The sequence below is a fragment of the Chelonia mydas genome, chromosome 1 (genome assembly GCF_015237465.2).
Source record: "Chelonia mydas isolate rCheMyd1 chromosome 1, rCheMyd1.pri.v2, whole genome shotgun sequence".
In the NCBI taxonomy this organism is placed as follows: Eukaryota; Metazoa; Chordata; order Testudines; family Cheloniidae; genus Chelonia; species Chelonia mydas.
Window position 1 is genome coordinate 10,819,255 of NC_057849.1, and position 18,159 is coordinate 10,837,413.

The following is an 18,159-nucleotide window of genomic DNA, read 5'->3' on the forward strand; positions in this document are numbered from 1 at the left end:
CCTGGTGCTGTACACCTCCACAGAGTGTCTGGTTAAGCTCAACTGGACCCTGACCGAACCAGTCAGCTTCGGGCGAGGAGTATGGCAGTGGTGCCCCCTCTCGGGCCAGCTGTACGCTCTGGCAATCAAGCCCTTCCTCTGTCTGCTCCGCAGGAGGTTGACAGGGTTGGTGCTGTGGGAGCCGGAGCTGCGGCTGGTCCTGTCGGCATACGCTGATGATGTGCTCCTCGTGATCCAGAACCCCAGCGACTTGGTGCTGGTGGAGGCTTGCCAGGCCCTCTATTCGGCAGCCTCCTCCGCCCGGGTCAACTGGGTCAAGAGCTCTGGTTTGGCGGTAGGAGACTGGCGGCAAGCAAACTCCCTCCCACCCGCACTTCAGACCATCCGGTGGAGCGCGGGTCCGCTGCTCTACCTTGGCGTTTATCTTTCTGCCACATATCCCTCTCTGCCGGAAAACTGGGAAAATTTAGAGGGCGGGGTGAGAGAGCGGCTCCGGAAATGGACGGGACTACTCCGATGTCTCTCCCTCCGAGGGAGAGCACTGGTGCTTAATCAACTAGTCCTGTCCATGCTCTGGTACCAGCTCAACACCCTGGTCCCAGCCCCAGGTTTCCTGACCAACCTCCGGACATCGATTCTGGGGTTCTTTTGGTCAGGAATGCACTGGGCCCCTGTAGGGGTTCTTCATCTACCCCTGAAGGAAGGAGGACAGGGCCTGAAGTGTCTACACACTCAGGTCCATGTGTTCCACCTCCAGGCCCTACAGAGGCTCCTCTATGGTGCAGGCAGTTTGGCGTGGAGCACATTGGCGCACACCATCCTGCGTCAAATCCGAGGGTTCCGATATGACCGGCAGCTCTTTTATCTCCATCCGGGAGGTCTTCTGCGAGACCTCTCGGGGCTGCCGGTCTTCTACCAGGACCTCCTCCAGACTTGGAAACTGTTTTTAACGACCAGGTCCATGGCGGCCACTGAGGGGGTAGATCTCCTCTTGCAGACCCTGCTACGCAACCCCCAGCTCCGTGTGCAGGTGGCGGAGTCCCACTCGGTGCGCCAGAGCTTGATCCTGGCAGAAGTCATGAGAGTCGGAGACCACCTGGACTATGACCGGGGAGACTGGCTGGATCCCCTGCCGCTCGCCCGGCGCATGGGGCTCTCCAGACCTCGCACCCCCCCGGCGCGTACTTCAGGAGGTGAAGGCCACTTTGCCGCCCGCTGCTTGAGCTTACCTCGATCGGGTCCTGCTCGAGGGCACGCCCCGCCCACCCTCTACCCCAGGCCTGCCGGAACTTTTAATTGGGCCCCTGCCCCGCAGACCCAATCGACCCCCTCACCCCTTCACTGCGAGCCGGCTGCATGAACTGCAGCCGGTATGCTTCCAAACCGCGCCAAGGAAACATCTATACACGCTTGTGCTCCACACCCTCCACGCCCTCACCCTAGTGTCCCACCCCGACACAAAGTGGTGAGATCTTCTGCCACCTTTGGAGGGTGAGCAGCCCCGGTGGGCCAGCCTATATTCCACCTTGGTTCTCAGGCCTGTCAGGGACATCAGTTGGTGGCTCCTTCATGGAGCTGTGAGTACGGGCACATACTTGGCGTGGTTCACCCCCGTCCCAGATACTTGTCCCTTTTGTGGAGTGAGGGAAACCCTGGCGCACGTATATTTGGAGTGTGCCAGGCTGCAGCCCTCGTTTCAGCTCCTCACAAATCTCCTATTATGTTTTTGGTTGCATTTTTCCCCTCACCTTTTTATTTATGCACTCCCCATCCGTGGCCTCACAAAGTCGTGGGATCTCCTAGTTAACCTCCTCCTGGCCCTGGCTAAAATGGCCATCTATAAAACCAGAGAGAGGAGGTTGGCCGATGGAGTTTCCTGTGACTGTGGGGCCGTTTTCCGATCCTCGGTCCGTTCACGTATCCGGGCGCAGTTCCTCTGGGCAGCGTCCACCAACTCCCTTGATGCTTTTGAGGAGCGGTGGGTGCTGTCCGAGGTTCTCTGCTCGGTGTCCCCGTCCAGGTCCCTTTGTTTGACCCTTTGATTGGGGGAGAGAGTAAGGGACCCCAGCCCCAGCCATTGCTGCTGCGGACACCACCACCTTAGAGGGGTCCTTTCACACGTGGGTGCACGTGCCCGTCCCCCCCGGATTGTCCACCCCACAGCCTGCCCCTCTTGTTGGGTGCTTTCAGAGGAGGGAATTGTTGGTGACACTCGGGCATGGCGCCAGGTAATTTGAGGGGGTGGAAGACCACGAGAGTCGATGAAGCCCCTTCGCTCTGGGCCACCAGGTAACTCAGAAGGGTGGAAGACCACGAGAGTTGAGGAAGTGCCCCCGCTCTGGGCCCAGGCAAGCTTGAACACTTCCCTCCCCTGAAGCTAATGAGAAAACAATTGTGATGGGTTGCTGTGTTACACATTGCATATGCTGCTGTTTTTACTTTGTAAGTGTGTTATGCAAATAAAAAAAACATCTTTTGCTTCAAAAAAAAAAATTACTCTCCTGTAGCCATCTGGCCCGACCCTGTCACATTCCCCTAATTCTGACATTTACAATATAATGTAATTTACAGACTCTACACTAGGAAATTACACTCCAGATTCTGCTGGGATTGTTTGTCAAAATAACTTCTGACATGTATAAATCTCTTAAATGGAGACAATACAAGAATGCTCAATTCAACCTTGTGGAATGTAGAGAGGAAAGGATTAAGAATCTTGTTTTAGTTTTACCTTTATTTGGTGTATTTACTGGAAGTTTTAGTGCTGGGAATGCTTTCATTACTCAGCAAGATGTTAGTGAATAGGCAGTTCTTATGAGCAGCTGAAGATACAAGTTAATTACTGTTATGCATAGCATGAGTCAATATTTCAGTTTGATAAAATGCTTTATGATGATTTAGGATCAACCTTTTCATTTCTTTCCATCTGCATCACGGGTAAAAAAAACACATCGATGTAATTTTAAACTCTATTTACTATTAAAATAGTTAAGTCTATCACACATTACATAACAACCCTAGCCCAGCTAAACCCAAATTACACCTTTAATACACTTTAGTTGGGTCAGGTTCCCAGGTAACTTTACACAAGAAGGGAAGAATAATTTCACTTAATCTCCCAGGTTGATTTCCAAGGCCTGTCATTTAGAAAAATAAAAAACTCTTTCCACTTGTAAATGGAACAAATTTAATCCAGAATCACTGAATGATAATAAACACAGTGAATCATGATACCTTTTTACAAAGTCATTGTTCACAGTACAGATATTTTCACTGTAGCAAATTTTGCCCCCAGTTCAGATTCTGACTGCATTCAGATCTCTAGGTACAGGAAAACTGTAAACTAAATTGCAAAATTTTAAACACAGTTACTTTTTGTCCCTTTCAACATATAGAGAGAAAGTTAGTATGTTCAAAAATACTTGATATCAGTAGGATGAAAATCACCCCAATACAGAGGAACTCATACAAGATAAACCATTTAAGCCAATGGATTTCAAACTTTTTTTCTGGCAACCCAGTTGAAGAAAATTGTTGAACCCGCGACCCAACAGAGCTGTGGATGAGGGGTTCAGGGTGTAGGAGGGGGCTCTGGGCTGGGGGTTGGGGTGCAGGAGGTGGTCAGGGCTCTGGGCTCGGGCTGCAGGCTCTGGGCTGGGGCCAGGGATGAAGGGTTTGGGGTGCAGGAAGGGGCTCCAGGTTGGGGGGGCTCAGGGCTGGAGCAGCGGGTTGGGGCGCAGGGTTACCTCAGGCAGCTCCCGATCAGCGGAGCAGCATGGGTGCTAAGGCAGGCTCCCTGCCTGTCCTGGCACCGCAGACCACACTGCGCCCCGGAAGCAGCCAGCAGCAGATCCGGCTCCTAGGTGGAGGTGTGCAAGCGGCTCCATGTATCTCTCGCCCACAGGCACTGCCCCCCACAGCGGCCAAGGGGAGTGCAGAGCCAGTGCTTGGGGCAGGGGCAGCGTGCGGAGCTCTGTGGCTGCCCTGCCTAGGAACTGGATCTGCTTCTAGCCGCTTCCAGGGCACAGCGCGGTGTCAGAACAGGTAGGAACTAGCCAGCCTTAGCCAGGCAGCACCGCCGACGGGACTTTTTGGCCCGGTTGGCGGTGCTGACCAGAGCCACCGAGACCCAGTGCCTTACATTTTGCGATCCAGTACTGGGTCACGTCCTGCAGTTTGAAAACCAAGTCCTACTTAACCCCTTTACAGAGGGTTGATGTGATGTATAGGTTCTGTGTGAGAGCTTATTTTTCCCCATGAGGTTACAATTTTTAGAAGGAGGAAAGATCTTCAAAAAAATAATCTTTTTTACTGCACATTTTACTTCCTTGTTTCGCAAAGTATAAATGAGTGGATTTAACAAAGGGGTTAAAATAGCAAAAATAACATTGCTCATTACATGGATATCAATGGGCATGTCTGTTCTGTGGGAAATATATGCCAGAACAATGGATGAATAGTAAGCGCCAACCACAATCAAATGGGAAGTGCAAGTAGAAAATGCCTTACTGCGACCTCCTTTAGAGTTGATCTTTAATATGGAGATAATGATGTGAACATATGACAGGGTGACAAGCATAAGCGGCATGACTGAAACAATCATGGCAATGGAAAACCCCAAGAAAGTCTGAAAAGAGGCACTGAAATCTGAACAAGCTGCTTGCACAACTGCCAAGTGATCACAAAAGCAATGGTAAACTACGGTTGTGTCTCCAAATGTTAACTGAGAGGTCTGGAATACGACAGGTATTGGTATTAACAATGCAGTTACCCAGGCATATGCTGCCAGTTGAATGTTTACTCTCTTTGTCATTTTAACTGGGTAATGCAAAGGATTACAAATTGCTTCATAACAATCATAAGACATGACTACAAGAAGCAGCGATTCAGTCACCGCAAGACAATGAAAACAATACATCTGTAGAAAGCAACCATGAAAAGAAATAGTTTTGGCATTGACCAGAAACATTGCCAACATTTTGGGAATGGTAGTAGTTGTAAGCAGTATATCTAAGGCAGAGAGATTAGCTAGGAAAAAGTACATGGGTCTGTGAAGTGTTTGATCGACCACAACTACAGCTATAATAATGATATTACCAATTAGTATTAGCAGGTAGAATAACAAAAATACAAGGAAAAGAGGGATCTGGAAATCTTGAAGTGCAGGAAATCCAATGAGATAAAAGTCTTTAGCAGAAGACAGGTTTCAGAGTAACAGCCGTGTTAGTCTGTATTCGCAAAAAGAAAAGGAGTACTTGTGGCACCTTAGAGACTAACCAATTTATCTGAGCATAAGCTTTCGTGAGCTATAGCTCACTTCATCGGATGCATACTGTGGAAAGTATAGAAGATCTTTTTATACACACAAAGCATGAAAAAATGGGTGTTTACCATTACAAAAGGTTTTCTCTCCCCCCACCCCACTCTCCTGCTGGTAATAGCTTATCTAAAGTGATCATTCTCCTTACAATGTGTATGATAATCAAGTTGGGCCATTTCCAGCACAAATCCAGGGTTTAACAAGAACGTCTGAGGAAGGGGGGGAGGGTAGGAAAAAATACTCCTTACTAGGTTATGGAGAATTTCCACTAAGAGATGTCTCTGTCCAAACTGTGTGCTCTTCTGCACCTGTCAGCTTTCCCCCAGTCCTTAATTTAAAAACTCCTCTACAACCTTTATAATTGTACATGCCTCTACAACCTTTATAATTGTATGTGCCAAAAATCTGGTTCCATTTTGGTTTAGATGAAGTCCATCCTTCCTGTATAGGCTTCTCCTTTCCCAAAAGACTCCTTTCCCGTTTTGGAGATTGCTACCATGGAAATCCTGGACTTCAATCTCTTACCTAGCAGCCTGAATTTGCCCTCCAGGAGCTTTTTCCTACTTTTCCCTATGTCATTGGTACCACAACCACTGGCTCCTCCTCAGCACTGCACATAAGTCTGTTTAGATGTCTCGAGAGAATCACACCCATGAGGCAATTCATTATGTGGTTCTTCCAGTCATCACAAACCCAACTATTTATATTTCTAATGACCAAATCCACCATTACTATGTAAGCAGGGTCTGCATGAGTTCTCCCTGACAGCTAAGTGGGGCGGGGGGGGAGAGACTTCAGAAGCAAAATGTATTTACGTGAACACACCTACTCTTCCAAGATATCCAGCAGATAGAGTGATGTTGCTCAAAGTGATCAACTTTGGCTGGTGTTGGGTTACAAATCACCCTCAGCTGAAAGGACCTCGTTAAGCCAAGAACTCAAATGCCAGACCCCTGTGAAAGTAAGAGGGGTGGGGACAGGTGTCCCAGCCAGAAGCTGTGGACTCTCCCTAAGGGGGTCCCTGGTCTGGTTAAATCTGTTCCTCCCACCTGTTCAAAGATAGAGCTAAATAGGCTCCATTAGGAACCGTTGTTATTTTAACTGCTTAAATGAGACCTGAAATCACTTGCGGTGGGACAGCATTTCTGCCCAGCTGGCTAAAAGCTGAAAATCACAAAGAGCTGACAATAACTAAGAGACTGACCTGCAGAGGTCACAGCAGAGAGGCAGGTGGAAGCAGAAGATAAATGGCCATCAGTCAGTGGGAGCAGCAAGCAGGCGGGAAGAGAATGAGCAGCCGGAGGGGTGGCCAGCAGAGAGGAGCTGCAGCTGGCGGGGCAGCCAGCCAGAGCATGTGCTCATATGCTCATGGGTGGGAGGTGAACTCATGCAGATGTACCTCTGACCCCTGGGTCCTCACTGACCAAGGACAAACACTATGAGTGGGGTACAGTGAGGGAGCAGAGAGGTGTGACTGAAGAAAAGGAACTTTTGGTTGTAGGACTCAAGAACATGAGGCAGAATGCACTACCCCACGCGCTCTGGGGTGGGTGTCCTGATCACAGTTTTACGATTTGTGTGCACCTTAGAGACTAACCAATTTATTTGAGCATGAGCTTTCGTGAGCTACAGCTCACTTCATTGGATGCAGCTGTAGCTCACGAAAGCTTATGCTCAAATAAATTGGTTAGTCTCTAAGGTGCCACAAGTACTCCTTTTCTTTTTGCGAATACAGACTAACACGGCTGTTACTCTGAAACCAGTTTTACGATTATGAATCCTGCTTGTGGCATTTTCCCTAATTAATGTCAGGTGACTTCCCTCCTTTCATTAAAAGTTTCTTTTCTACACTCAGACTCTGTGCTTGTGAGTGGGGAAGTATTGCCTCTCAGAGGCACCCAGGGGTGGTGTGTAATTTTCCCAGGTTACTGGGTGGGGACTTGAGCTCGTTCTGTGTTGTATTGTTGCAAAGGAACCCCTAGGTATTGAACCCGGCCATGGTTGCTGCCAGCTCCACTTGGGAGAAGAGTTACAACTATTACCCATGTCTTTCTAATAACTAGGATTCCCTCCTCCCAAGAGGAAACCTCAGTACAAGAGGATTCCTTGACATAATCTGGGAGGAGGGTCCCAACTATGAGATCATTTCCCTCCGCTCCAGTTTGATTTTCTCCTTCCCTGAGACTTTCATCCTCCTCAACAGCACAGAGACAGTCAGACTGGGAATGGGACCACTTTACTGTGTCCTAGAAAAAGTCTCACCTGTGTACCTCTCTGTCTCCCTTAGCTCCTCCAGTTCAGCCACTCTGGTGTCCAGAGTCAATACTCCATCTCTGAGGACCATGAGTTCCTTGCACCTAGTACACACACATGCCACAAAGCAGGTAATCATACATGCTGCATTCAGTGCAATAAACTGGATAACCCCTATTCTGCTTCTGGAATTCAGCCTGCATTCTCGTTACTCCTGCAGCGTTTTTTGTTGGTCTTTTTTTTTTTTTTTGGTGGGGGGGAGGCGGGAACTGTTTATTGCTCTAAGTTTTGAGAATATTAATCAGGTGTATCTAGCTCTCATGTTCCCTCTCTCAGCTCTGTCACAAAACTCCCCTGTTAGCTGCTCCTGTTTGCTAGCTCATCTGATACCTTAGGAGCTGGCTTTTTAAACCCCTGTTGTCCCTTAGCAGCACTGCCTCCGGGTTAATGGTTAATGGGTGCTAAAGGGCTTAGGAATCGAAGACTTATTAATAAGCTCTCAGCCTTGCCTAGCAGGTTTCTAGGTTCAGCACACAAATTCACCCCAAGGATCCCATAGTCGCTCCTCCTCCACCTGAAGAACTCCCTCGCAAAACTCCCCTGTTAGATGCTCCTGTTCGCTAGCTAGAAGGTTAAGGGGTGACTTGATCACAGTCTATAAGTATCTACACAAGAAACAAGTATTTAATAATGGGCTCTTCAGTCTAGCAGAGAAAAGTATAACATAATCCAGTGGCTGGCAGCTGAAGCTAGACAAATTCAGAATGGAAATAAGGTGTATATTTTTAATGGTATATTTTTAACAGTGACAGTAATTAACCACTGGAACAATTTTTACCCAGAGTTGTGATGGATTCTCCCTCACTGGCAATATTTGAATCAAGATTGGATGGTTTTCTAAAACATCTTCTCGGGGAATTATTTTGGGGAAGTTCTATGACCTGTGTTATACAGGATGTCAGACTAGATGATCACAACGATCCCTTCTGGCCTCAAAATCTATAAATCTTTCTATCACATCAATCACATATGTGTTATTTCTGCTTTTGTCTCCTTCAGATGATTACTGCAACATGCTGTACTTCAGAGACTGCTGCAGTTTCCAAGTAGTCTTCTGGTCTAGCCTGAATTCAGCTAATCACTTACTGTGCACCATTCAGGGAAGGAGCACATCTTACACTTTTGCACCAGAGACACCCCTTGCAGAACAGTTTTTGAATTGGTACTAGAACTGAACACATCATTCAATGCAAGGCCATCCAATAAGTGTATGTAACAGCATTATAATATATTCTGTATTATCCTCTATCATTTCCCTAATAAAGTCTAACATCGTGTTTGCTTTTCTGAGTGGTCCTTTGCTTTGAGGAAATGTTTTCATTGAGCTGTGCACAATAAGGGGCAGGTCTTTCTCCTGAGTGGTTACAAGTTAATTTAGAACTCATGAATGAGTATGAGTAATTCTCGCTGTTCCTTCCAATGTGCAGTATCTTGCACTTCTGAATTCAAAGTATTCAGTTTTGATCTATAGAGCCATTATTAATTTGGATCTTGGCAATTTTAAAGATCCCCTATCCCTACAGGGCAACTCAGCAGTTGAGATCAGCTGGGAGATTCAACCTGAAGATCTTTAGATTATACTTAGGGTTTTTTCCCCCAAGAGGAAGGGAAGGCTTTTAGCTTGCATGAAGATTTTATTTGGAATTGGGGTGGCCTTTTAATGTCATTTTGAAATTATAAAAATCTAACTAGAGTATTTTGTTGTTGTTTTATTTTTGTGTGACTTAAGAGTTATTGATAGTTACACTGAATAAACTGAATGAATAAATACTAAGTTATTCATAGATTAATAGTAATTAGAGATGGATGTAATTCATCCCCTCAGCCAGTACGGGATTGTTCCCTTTTCTCTCCTGGTATATATAATACACAAACATACACATACAAAATTATATATTTATCACTGTTTTGTTAAGCTAATTTTATATGTTTCAAGGGAGGGATTCCCATGCTTTCTCTTGGGAGACCATTCCACATTCTCATAAATCTCATTGTTAGAAAGATTTTTCTGTATTCAGCCTAAATATTCCTATTGCTGCCAATGTGACACAGAAGAGGTTAGAAAGCGTCTACTCTGCTGAGCCTCTAGAGAATACAGATGTGTGTCAAGTCATGGTAAAGCTGGGAAGTTTATGTAGCTTATGTATCCAATATATGTGACTGTAGTCAGTGACATTATTTTCATGACCACATGTTCATTTCTATAATCCCTGATTATAGCCAGCAGCAGAAATAGCAATACCAGAATTCTGTGCAAAAACAGCCTGGTTTTCATTAGATTGGCAACTTGATTTCCACACTGTAAAGATTCATATAAACATCTACATTTTTTGAAGATCATGCACTTAAGTACTAATAAGAATTTCTGCTATATGCAGTGTTGTAGTCGTGTCAGTCTGAGGATTTTAGAGGGACAAGGTGGGTGAAGTAATATCTGCTATTGGCAATGGAGAATCGATCTTATGAGAGAAGACTAAAAGAGCTTGGTTTGTTTAGCCTAGCAAAACAAAGGGTGAGAAAGGGCATGATTGACCTCTATAAAATACATCAGGAGAAGAAACACTAGGGAGGGAGAAGGGCTATTTAAGCTAAAGGACAATGTTGGTACAAAAAACAAATGGCTATAAACTGGCCATGAATAAATGGCTGGAAATTGGAAAAAGCTTTCTAACCATCAGAGGTGTGAGGTTCTCTAACAGTCTCCTTCTAGGAGAATAGTGGAGAAAGCAACCTATAATAGTTCAAGATGGAGCTTGACAAGTTTATGGATGGGACGATAGGATGTGGTTGCCTGTGATAGCAAGAGACTCGATTTGATGAGCCATTAAATTCCTTCCAGTCCTACGTTAATCTGAATTAATCTTTTAAACCTTTTTTTGTTTCTCTATCCTTAATACAGAAAGTAACTATTGGACGTTTACTGCTATAATCTCAAGGATTTGTCATATCTATGCCTCTTCATTTTTCTCTTCCCCCTGTTATTATTTTTTCAACTCTGTAAAGATTTGACGATACAATTTGAATGTGAAATTGTTGTACTGTACTGAATGAAAACATTCACCAATTAATAGTCTTAAAATTAGCATTGACTTGAAACTCAGACATCGTAAATCAAATGAAAAATAATCACATCCTTTGGTGCCTGTTAACATAAATTATGTTAAAAATGTTTTTCTCCATGCGGGATACCATGAGAAAAAAATTAAATCAAAAGGAAGCATTAGTCTGAAATTTATGGACATTAATGTGATAATGTAAACTGTAACTCACTTTGAATTCCAAAGATTACAAGAGCTTTGTTTTCACTGGTGTTACACTTGGTTATAGATGCAAAACTTCTGCAATAAAGCCTCTGGCAAAGACACTGATTGAGGCTTTGCATTTCTTTTGAACAAACTGTGTCATCCTTTTCTCCACTTTCAGTCCCCAAAGATGAAATTTACATTGTTTTCTTATCTACAATTAAGAGACTCGTGCACACATAGTTATTTTTATGATAAACAATCCCAGCAGAATTTGGAATCTCAAATGCACTGCAGAGATCATATTTTTTGTAAATTACATTGAAGATTTGTGCAATCAAGGAAATGAACGCCAGGTATTTGAAAAACAGAGCATGATAAACCTTCATCAGGATGTGCCATTGTAGCCGTTATTTTATATTTGATTCAGTCCTGCTCCCATTGACATTGGCTTCAATGGGCAATTGGTCACTCCAATACTTGACTCTGGGAGCCAGTCTTACCCCGCTCTGCTGTGAGAACCGCCACTCCTGGGCTGTTCACACTCAGCCTCTAGCACGTAAGCTGCTCCTTGGGTTGTGCAACCGAATGACACTAGCCAATATCTCCGGTCCCAGATGCAACCCTAGGAACTTCCATCTTGCAGTGTCCAATTATGCCTGCAGGATGCTGCAAGCTTATATGAGTTCATCAATTTAACAAAGAAATTGATATCTCCAGGCTTGTTATCCCAAGGGGAGTCTCTGACACGCTTCAAACCAAACGCTCTGCTTTTGGTAGAATAAACAAACAGATTTATTAACTACAAAGATAAATTTTAAGTGATTATAAGTTATAAGTCAAAGCATAACAAGTTGGATTTGGTCAAATGAAATAAAAGCAAAACACATTCTAAGCTGATCTTAACACTTTCACTGCCCTTACAAGCTTAGATGCATCTCACCACAGGCTGGCTGGTTGCCCTTCAGCCAGGCTCTCCCCTTTGATCAGCGCTTCAGTTGCTTGGTGGTGATGGCTGTAGATGAAGGTGGAAGAGAGAGGAAGAGCACGGCAAACGTCTCTTCCTTTTATCATGTTCTTTCTTCCCTCTTGGCTTTGCCCCCCCTTCAGAGTCAGGTGAGCATTACCTCATTACAGTCCCAGACTGACCAGAGAAAGGGGTGTGTCCTCGAGAGTCCAACAGATCCTTTTGTTGCTGCCTTGGCCAGCATCCTTTGTTCCTGTGAGGCTGGGCTGCGTTTGTCCTATACATGCCCTGGTGAAGTGTGAATTGCCTCTCTGCTCTTGGAAAGTTTTTGCCTGGGCTTATTTTAAGCCATGAAGACACATTTTCAGCCTCACAACTATATACATGAAATTATAGCCTATAACAATTACTATAACATCACTATGACAATACTCAGTGCATCATGAGCCTTCCGAAGACACCTGATATGACAAACTTTGCATTAGATACCACACAATTATATTATAAGGATGAACATGGAGGTGCAGGGTATTCCCACAAGATACAGAATGTCCTTAGTTTACTGCAAGAGGGTTAGTCACTGACTAGCTTGAAGGCAGTTTGTGTTATAGTTCTCTTGGCATCCAGCCATTAAGGCCATGAGGCAGTGTGCCTCAGTTTCCCCTTTCACACACAGCAAACCAGGTTTATTATGGTTTCTCGGCTGTGATAGCTTTGAATCTGTTTACATGTATTAACTGAGAACTAGTGTTACCATCAGGTTTAACATCCGTGTCAAAATTCTTATTCCCAAAACTTAACATTAATATCAAAAATGTTTATCACAGATGGGTGTTTACAAGTATCTTTATGATAGCATGCCCTCTGTTCAGATAGTCTGGTTTGAGGTTAGTTTGTTCATTATCCATGGTGTCCTTTGACTCTCTCCCTTGTAATCAGTCACTGGCTTTTCTTTCCCTCCAGTGTTCCCTTCTGTGTGGGCTCTTAATTTAATCATGTTTCTGGCATTTTGATATCTCAGGGTCTGGCAAGATAAGGGTTCAGGGGGATCTTGTACATTGGCTTCCCCTTTGGGGTGCAGTCTCCCAACCCCAGGACTGTACATATGCAGAAAATCGAGCTCCCTTTTTGGGGTTACCCTGTGTTTCCCCCTCTCAGCACTGAGTTCTTCCTTGCCCCCTAGAGGGCTGTGATCTGTGATCTCTGGGCTAGGGTTTGTTTACCCTTTGATCAGATGCACCTTTCTCCAGCAGCTTTTCCATAACTGCTTCCTGTCTCTCACCAGCCTGGGGAAAAGCACTGCACCCTCTGCAAGTTGGGTCATCTTTATTTTGGCAAAAAGAACAGGAGTACTTGTGGCACCTTAGACACTAACAAATTTATTAGAGCATAAACGTTCGTGAGCTACAGCTCACTTCATCAGATGCATAGAATGGAACATATAGTAAGATATATATATATACACAGATAAGTTGGAAGTTACCATACAAACTGTGAGAGGCTAAATTAGTTAAGATGAGCTATTATCAGCAGGAGAAAAAAAACTTTTGTAGTGATAATCAAGATGGCCCATTTAGACAGTTGACAAGAATGTGTGAGGATACTTAGCTTAAGGAAATAGATTTAATATGTGTAATGACCCAGCCACTCCCAGTCTCTATTCAAACCCAAGTTAATGGTATCTAGTTTGCATATTAATTCAAGCTCAGCAGTTTCTCATTGGAGTCTGTTTTTGAAGCTTTTCTGTTGCAAAATTGCCACCCTTAAATCTTTTAGTGAGTGGCCAGAGAGGTTGAAGTGTTCTCCTACTGGTTTTTGAATGTTATGATTCCTGATGTCAGATTTGTGTCCATTTATTCTTTTGCGTAGAGACTGTCCGGTTTGGCCAATGTACATGGCAGAGGGGCATTGCTGGTACATGATGGCATATATCACATTGGTAGATGTGCAGGTGAACGAGCCCCTGATGGCGTGGCTAATGTGATTAGGTCCTATGATGGTGTCACTTGAATAAACGTGTGGACAGAGTTGGCATCGGGCTTTGTTGCAAGGATAGGTTCCTGGGTTAGTGTTTTTGTTGTGTGTGGTTGCTGGTGAGTATTTGCTTCAGGTCAGGGCCGGTGCAACCACTAGGCAAACTAGGCTGTCACCTAGGGCTCCAAGTGGTAGTGGAGCGGAGGTAAGCTGGAGCAGTGGGGTGTGGGGAGGGCCGCCTGCAGCAAGTAAAGGGGGGGGTGAGCACAGGGGAACCGCTCCCTGCCCCAGCTCACCTCTGCTCCGCCTCCTCCCCTGAGCACCGCCCCGCTCTGCTTCTCTCCCTCCAGGCTTGTGTCCCAAACAGCTGATTGGCGCCGCAAGCCTGGGAGGCGGGAGAAGCGGAGGCGTGCTCGGGGAGGAAGCGGAGCAGAGGTGAGCTGGGGCGGGGAGCTGCCGCATGCAGCTCCCCGGGCTGAGGGGAGGGAGGGGGCGGTGGGGAGCTGCCGTGGGGGGGGGCTCCCTGGGCCGAGGGGAGGGGGGCGGTGGCAGGGAGCTGCCGTGGGAGGGGGCTCCCCAGGCCGGGGGGGGCAGCGAAGGGGAGCTGCTGCAGGGGGGGTGCCTCAGGGTGGAGGGGGGCGACGGAGGGGAGCTGCCGCAGCGTTCCTGGGGTGGGGGCGGGCACAAGGTGGAAGTTTTGCCTAGGGCATGAAACGTCCTTGCACTGGCCCTGCTTCAGGTTGGGGGGGCTGTCTGTAAGCAAGGACTGGTCTGTCTCCCAAGATCTGTGAGAGTGAGGGATCATTTTTCAGAATTGGTTGTAAATCTTTGATGATGCACTGGAGAGGTTTTAGTTGGGGGCTGAAGGTGACGACTAGTGGCATTCTGTTATTTTCTTTGTTAGGCCTGTCCTGTAGTAGGTAACTTCTGGGTACTCTTCTGGCTCTGTCAGTCTGTTTCTTCACTTCAGCAGGTGGGTATTGTAGTTTTAAGAATGCTTGATAGAGATCTTGTAGGTGTTTGTCTCTGCCTGAGGGGTTGGAGCAAATGCAGTTGTATCTTAGAGCTTGGCTGTAGACAATGGATCGTGTAGTGTGTTCTGGATGGAAGCTGGAGGCATGTAGGTAAGTATAGCAGTCAGTAGGTTTCCGGTATAGCGTGGTGTTTATGTGACCATCACTTATTAGCACAGTAGTGTCCACAAAATGGACCACTTGTGTGGATTGGTCTAGGCCGAGGTTGATGGTGGGATGGAAATTGTTGAAATCATGGTGGAGTTCCTCAAGGGCTTCTTTTCCATGGGTCCAGATGATGAAGATGTCATCAATGTAGCGCAAGTAGAGTAGGGGTGTTAGGGGACGAGAGCTAAGGAAGCGTTGTTCTAAGTCAGCCATAAAATGTTAGCATACTGTGGGGCCATGCGGGTACCCACAGCAGTTGAAGGTATATATTGTCCCCAAATGTGAAATTTGACAGACTACCACCTAGCAATTTCCTGGTCCCAACTTCTCTGTTATCACAGGCATTGGAGCTGCATCTTGATTTAAAGAGACACAGTTATGTTCCAAAAATTTATCAAAAATAGCATCCTGACAAACTGGGACCTGGATTGGGGTACCTCCCCCATCCCTTTCTCTGTCCCTGAGAAGTCAGCTGTGTGACTGCTCCCCTCCAGGAGGTCAGTTACACAGTTCCTTCTCAAAACCTGGGTCACATGCTGAGTGCCTGGGTGCACAGATGCTGACCCAGCCATCCTCCTACTGTCCTGGGCATCCTGTTCCAAGTGACTAGTGAGGAGACATTCCTGTACCCCCACTCGTCCTTCCACAGTTTCCTCCTCTGGGCCCCCTCCTAAGGCACATTTCTCTGTGCTCCCTAGGAAGGGTTCTATCAACAGCAAAACTCTGCCAGTTAACAACTGGGGCAGTTTCCTTAATTACTGACAACACCTCTCCTGCCCCTGCGCCTGAAGGCATGTTGCCTTCTGCTGGAAAGGAATTAGTATCAGCCCCTCCCATACTTGGAAGAACACTGCTTCCCTGTGTTACAGAGTCACAGGAATCCTCACCCACCTTAGTGGTTTCTGAGATCCTCTGCCCCTTCTCCGGGCTCTCCTCTGGGGCACATTGCTCTATGCTCCCTAGAGCCAGTTTTGCCTCTGGTTCAGCTACGACTGGCTGGCAGCTAATAACCTGGACAGTTCTCTCCCCGGCAGGCATTACACCCCTATCTCTTCCTGATGTGGTGTTGCCTCCAGCTGCAGTGCAGGAGTTGGTCTCAACCACCCTCCCATCTGGAAGCATGTGCCTTCCCCCTGCTGTAGAAGAATCAAGGAAACTCTCTCCCATTCTCTCAGCAGTTCCTGAGATCTTACACTTTCCCTCAGGGGTCCCAGCATAAAACTCCCTCCTGCTGCAGGCAAATACTTTAACCCGAGTTACAGGGAAAAAATCATTACCAAGAAGCAGGTTGACTAGGAGGTGTTCTATTACTCCCACAGTCAAAGCACGTTCCAAACCTTCCCAAACCACATGGATTTTAGCTAGTGGAACAAGTAATCTGCTTTCGCCCACCCTCACAATCTCTGCCGTTTGGCCAGGTAGCATACTGGCCTTTGGGACCACACTCTGCTTAACCAGAGAGATCTGAGCCCCTGTATCCCTCTTCCCCAAGTATTCCCTGCCATCAATTTGGACAGCCTTAACATGCTCCATATCTGGTTCTGCAGAGGCTAACCTCACAAAACCAATATGATAGGTTTCAATTGCCTGGAGGGTCTCTGTGTTGACGACAGCTATTGGTTGCCTGCTTCCTCCTAGCACAGGGCATTTATTCCTCAGGTGATCAGTGGAATGACACTGATGGCACCTTTTGGGCTCTTCTGCTTTTACAGGAGATTTGGGATGAAGGTTAGCAGTAGAGGGATGGTTTTGGGTAAGAGAATGTTTAGTCTCCCAACCCCCTTCTCTCTTTTCAGAGGCAATATGGGACCCTCCCTTCCCACCAGTTTTAAACCCCTCTTTCTGTGGCCTGCTCTCAATAGATGCCTGATTCTGTTCGAAGGCATCAGCTAAAAAAGCCATCTCCACAGACTTGACATCTTTGTCCCATAGACGCTGCTTTACCTCAGGAAATGCTCTTGAGCAACAAGATCCAACATCCCCTCAAAACTTGCCACCTCTTTACCCCTCACCCATTTTCCCAGCAAATCTTTCATTTTGTTTACATATTCGCCATTACTCATACCAACATCCCTCTTAAGATTCCTAAATTTAACTCTATATCTTTCAGGGATAATCTGAAAACTTCGCAAAACAGTATCTTCCAATTTACAATCGTCTAAAGCATCTTCAATAGGCATTCCATTGAATAAATTTCGACCTTTACCAGTTAATTTCACAATTTTACCAGGGTAGGAACTGTCTTATCATCAGGGATTTCATGTATTACACATGGCCTTTCGAAGGTATTCAGATATTCAGAAATATCACCCTCTTCACTGTATGCAGGAAATAAGTGTTCCCATTTGTGGATTTTTGAAGTGATGGGAGTCATTGAGGTTGAGGGTCTCTGGTTCTGCTTCTCTAGCAGGTCCAACTGGTGTTTTCTCTCTCTCTCTTTCTTCTTTCTCTCTCTCTTACCAGCTGGACCTTCAGTGGTATTTTCTGCACTTTTAAGGCTGAGAACCTGATAATGGATCTTTGAGGGGGTCAACAAGCATGTGGACAAGGGGGATCCAGTGGATATAGTGTACTTAAATTTTCAGAAAGCCCTTGACAAGGTCCCTCAACAAAGGCTCTAAAGCAAAGTAAGCTGTCATGGGATACGAGAGAAGATCTCATGGATCTTTAGATTATACTCAGGGTTTTTTTCGCCCAAGAGGAAGGGAAGGCTTTTAGCTTGCATGAAAGATTTTATTTGGAATTGGGGTAGCCTTTTAATGTCATTTTGAAATTATAAAAATCTGTCACCCATTAACTACCTATATGGGGAACAAAAAATAGATAATAGAGTGCTCTCCAGTCTAATGGAGAAAGGTTTAACAAGATCCAATGGCTGGAAGTTGAAGCTAAACAAAATCAGACTAGAAATAAGGCACACATTTTAAACAATGAGGCTAATTAGCCAGTAGACTAGCTTAGTATGGTGGGGGGGAGTTTTGGGGGGGAGGGGGATAAAATCAAGATTGACTATTTTAATTAAAGAAATGATCTAATTCATCCACAGCTACTGGACTAGATGCAGGAATTAATTCAGGGACGTCCTATGATATGCAGAAGGTCAGACTGGGTGATCACAATGGGAGGCTTCTGCGGGAGGCTTCTGCCCATCCCCACATGCTC

At 45.9% G+C, this 18,159-nt stretch overlaps 1 protein-coding gene across 1 annotated transcript; it reads right to left on the reverse strand.

Moving 5' to 3' along the window:
* Nucleotides 1-4,162: 4,162 nt before the first annotated feature.
* On the reverse strand, nt 4,163-5,206 carry LOC102947404 (olfactory receptor 2AT4; the record flags this gene model as incomplete). Its single annotated transcript, XM_027831757.2, has 1 exon — nt 4,163-5,206. A coding segment is annotated over one exon (1,044 nt), but the record flags the coding sequence as incomplete, so codon positions are not given.
* Nucleotides 5,207-18,159: the final 12,953 nt, after the last annotated feature.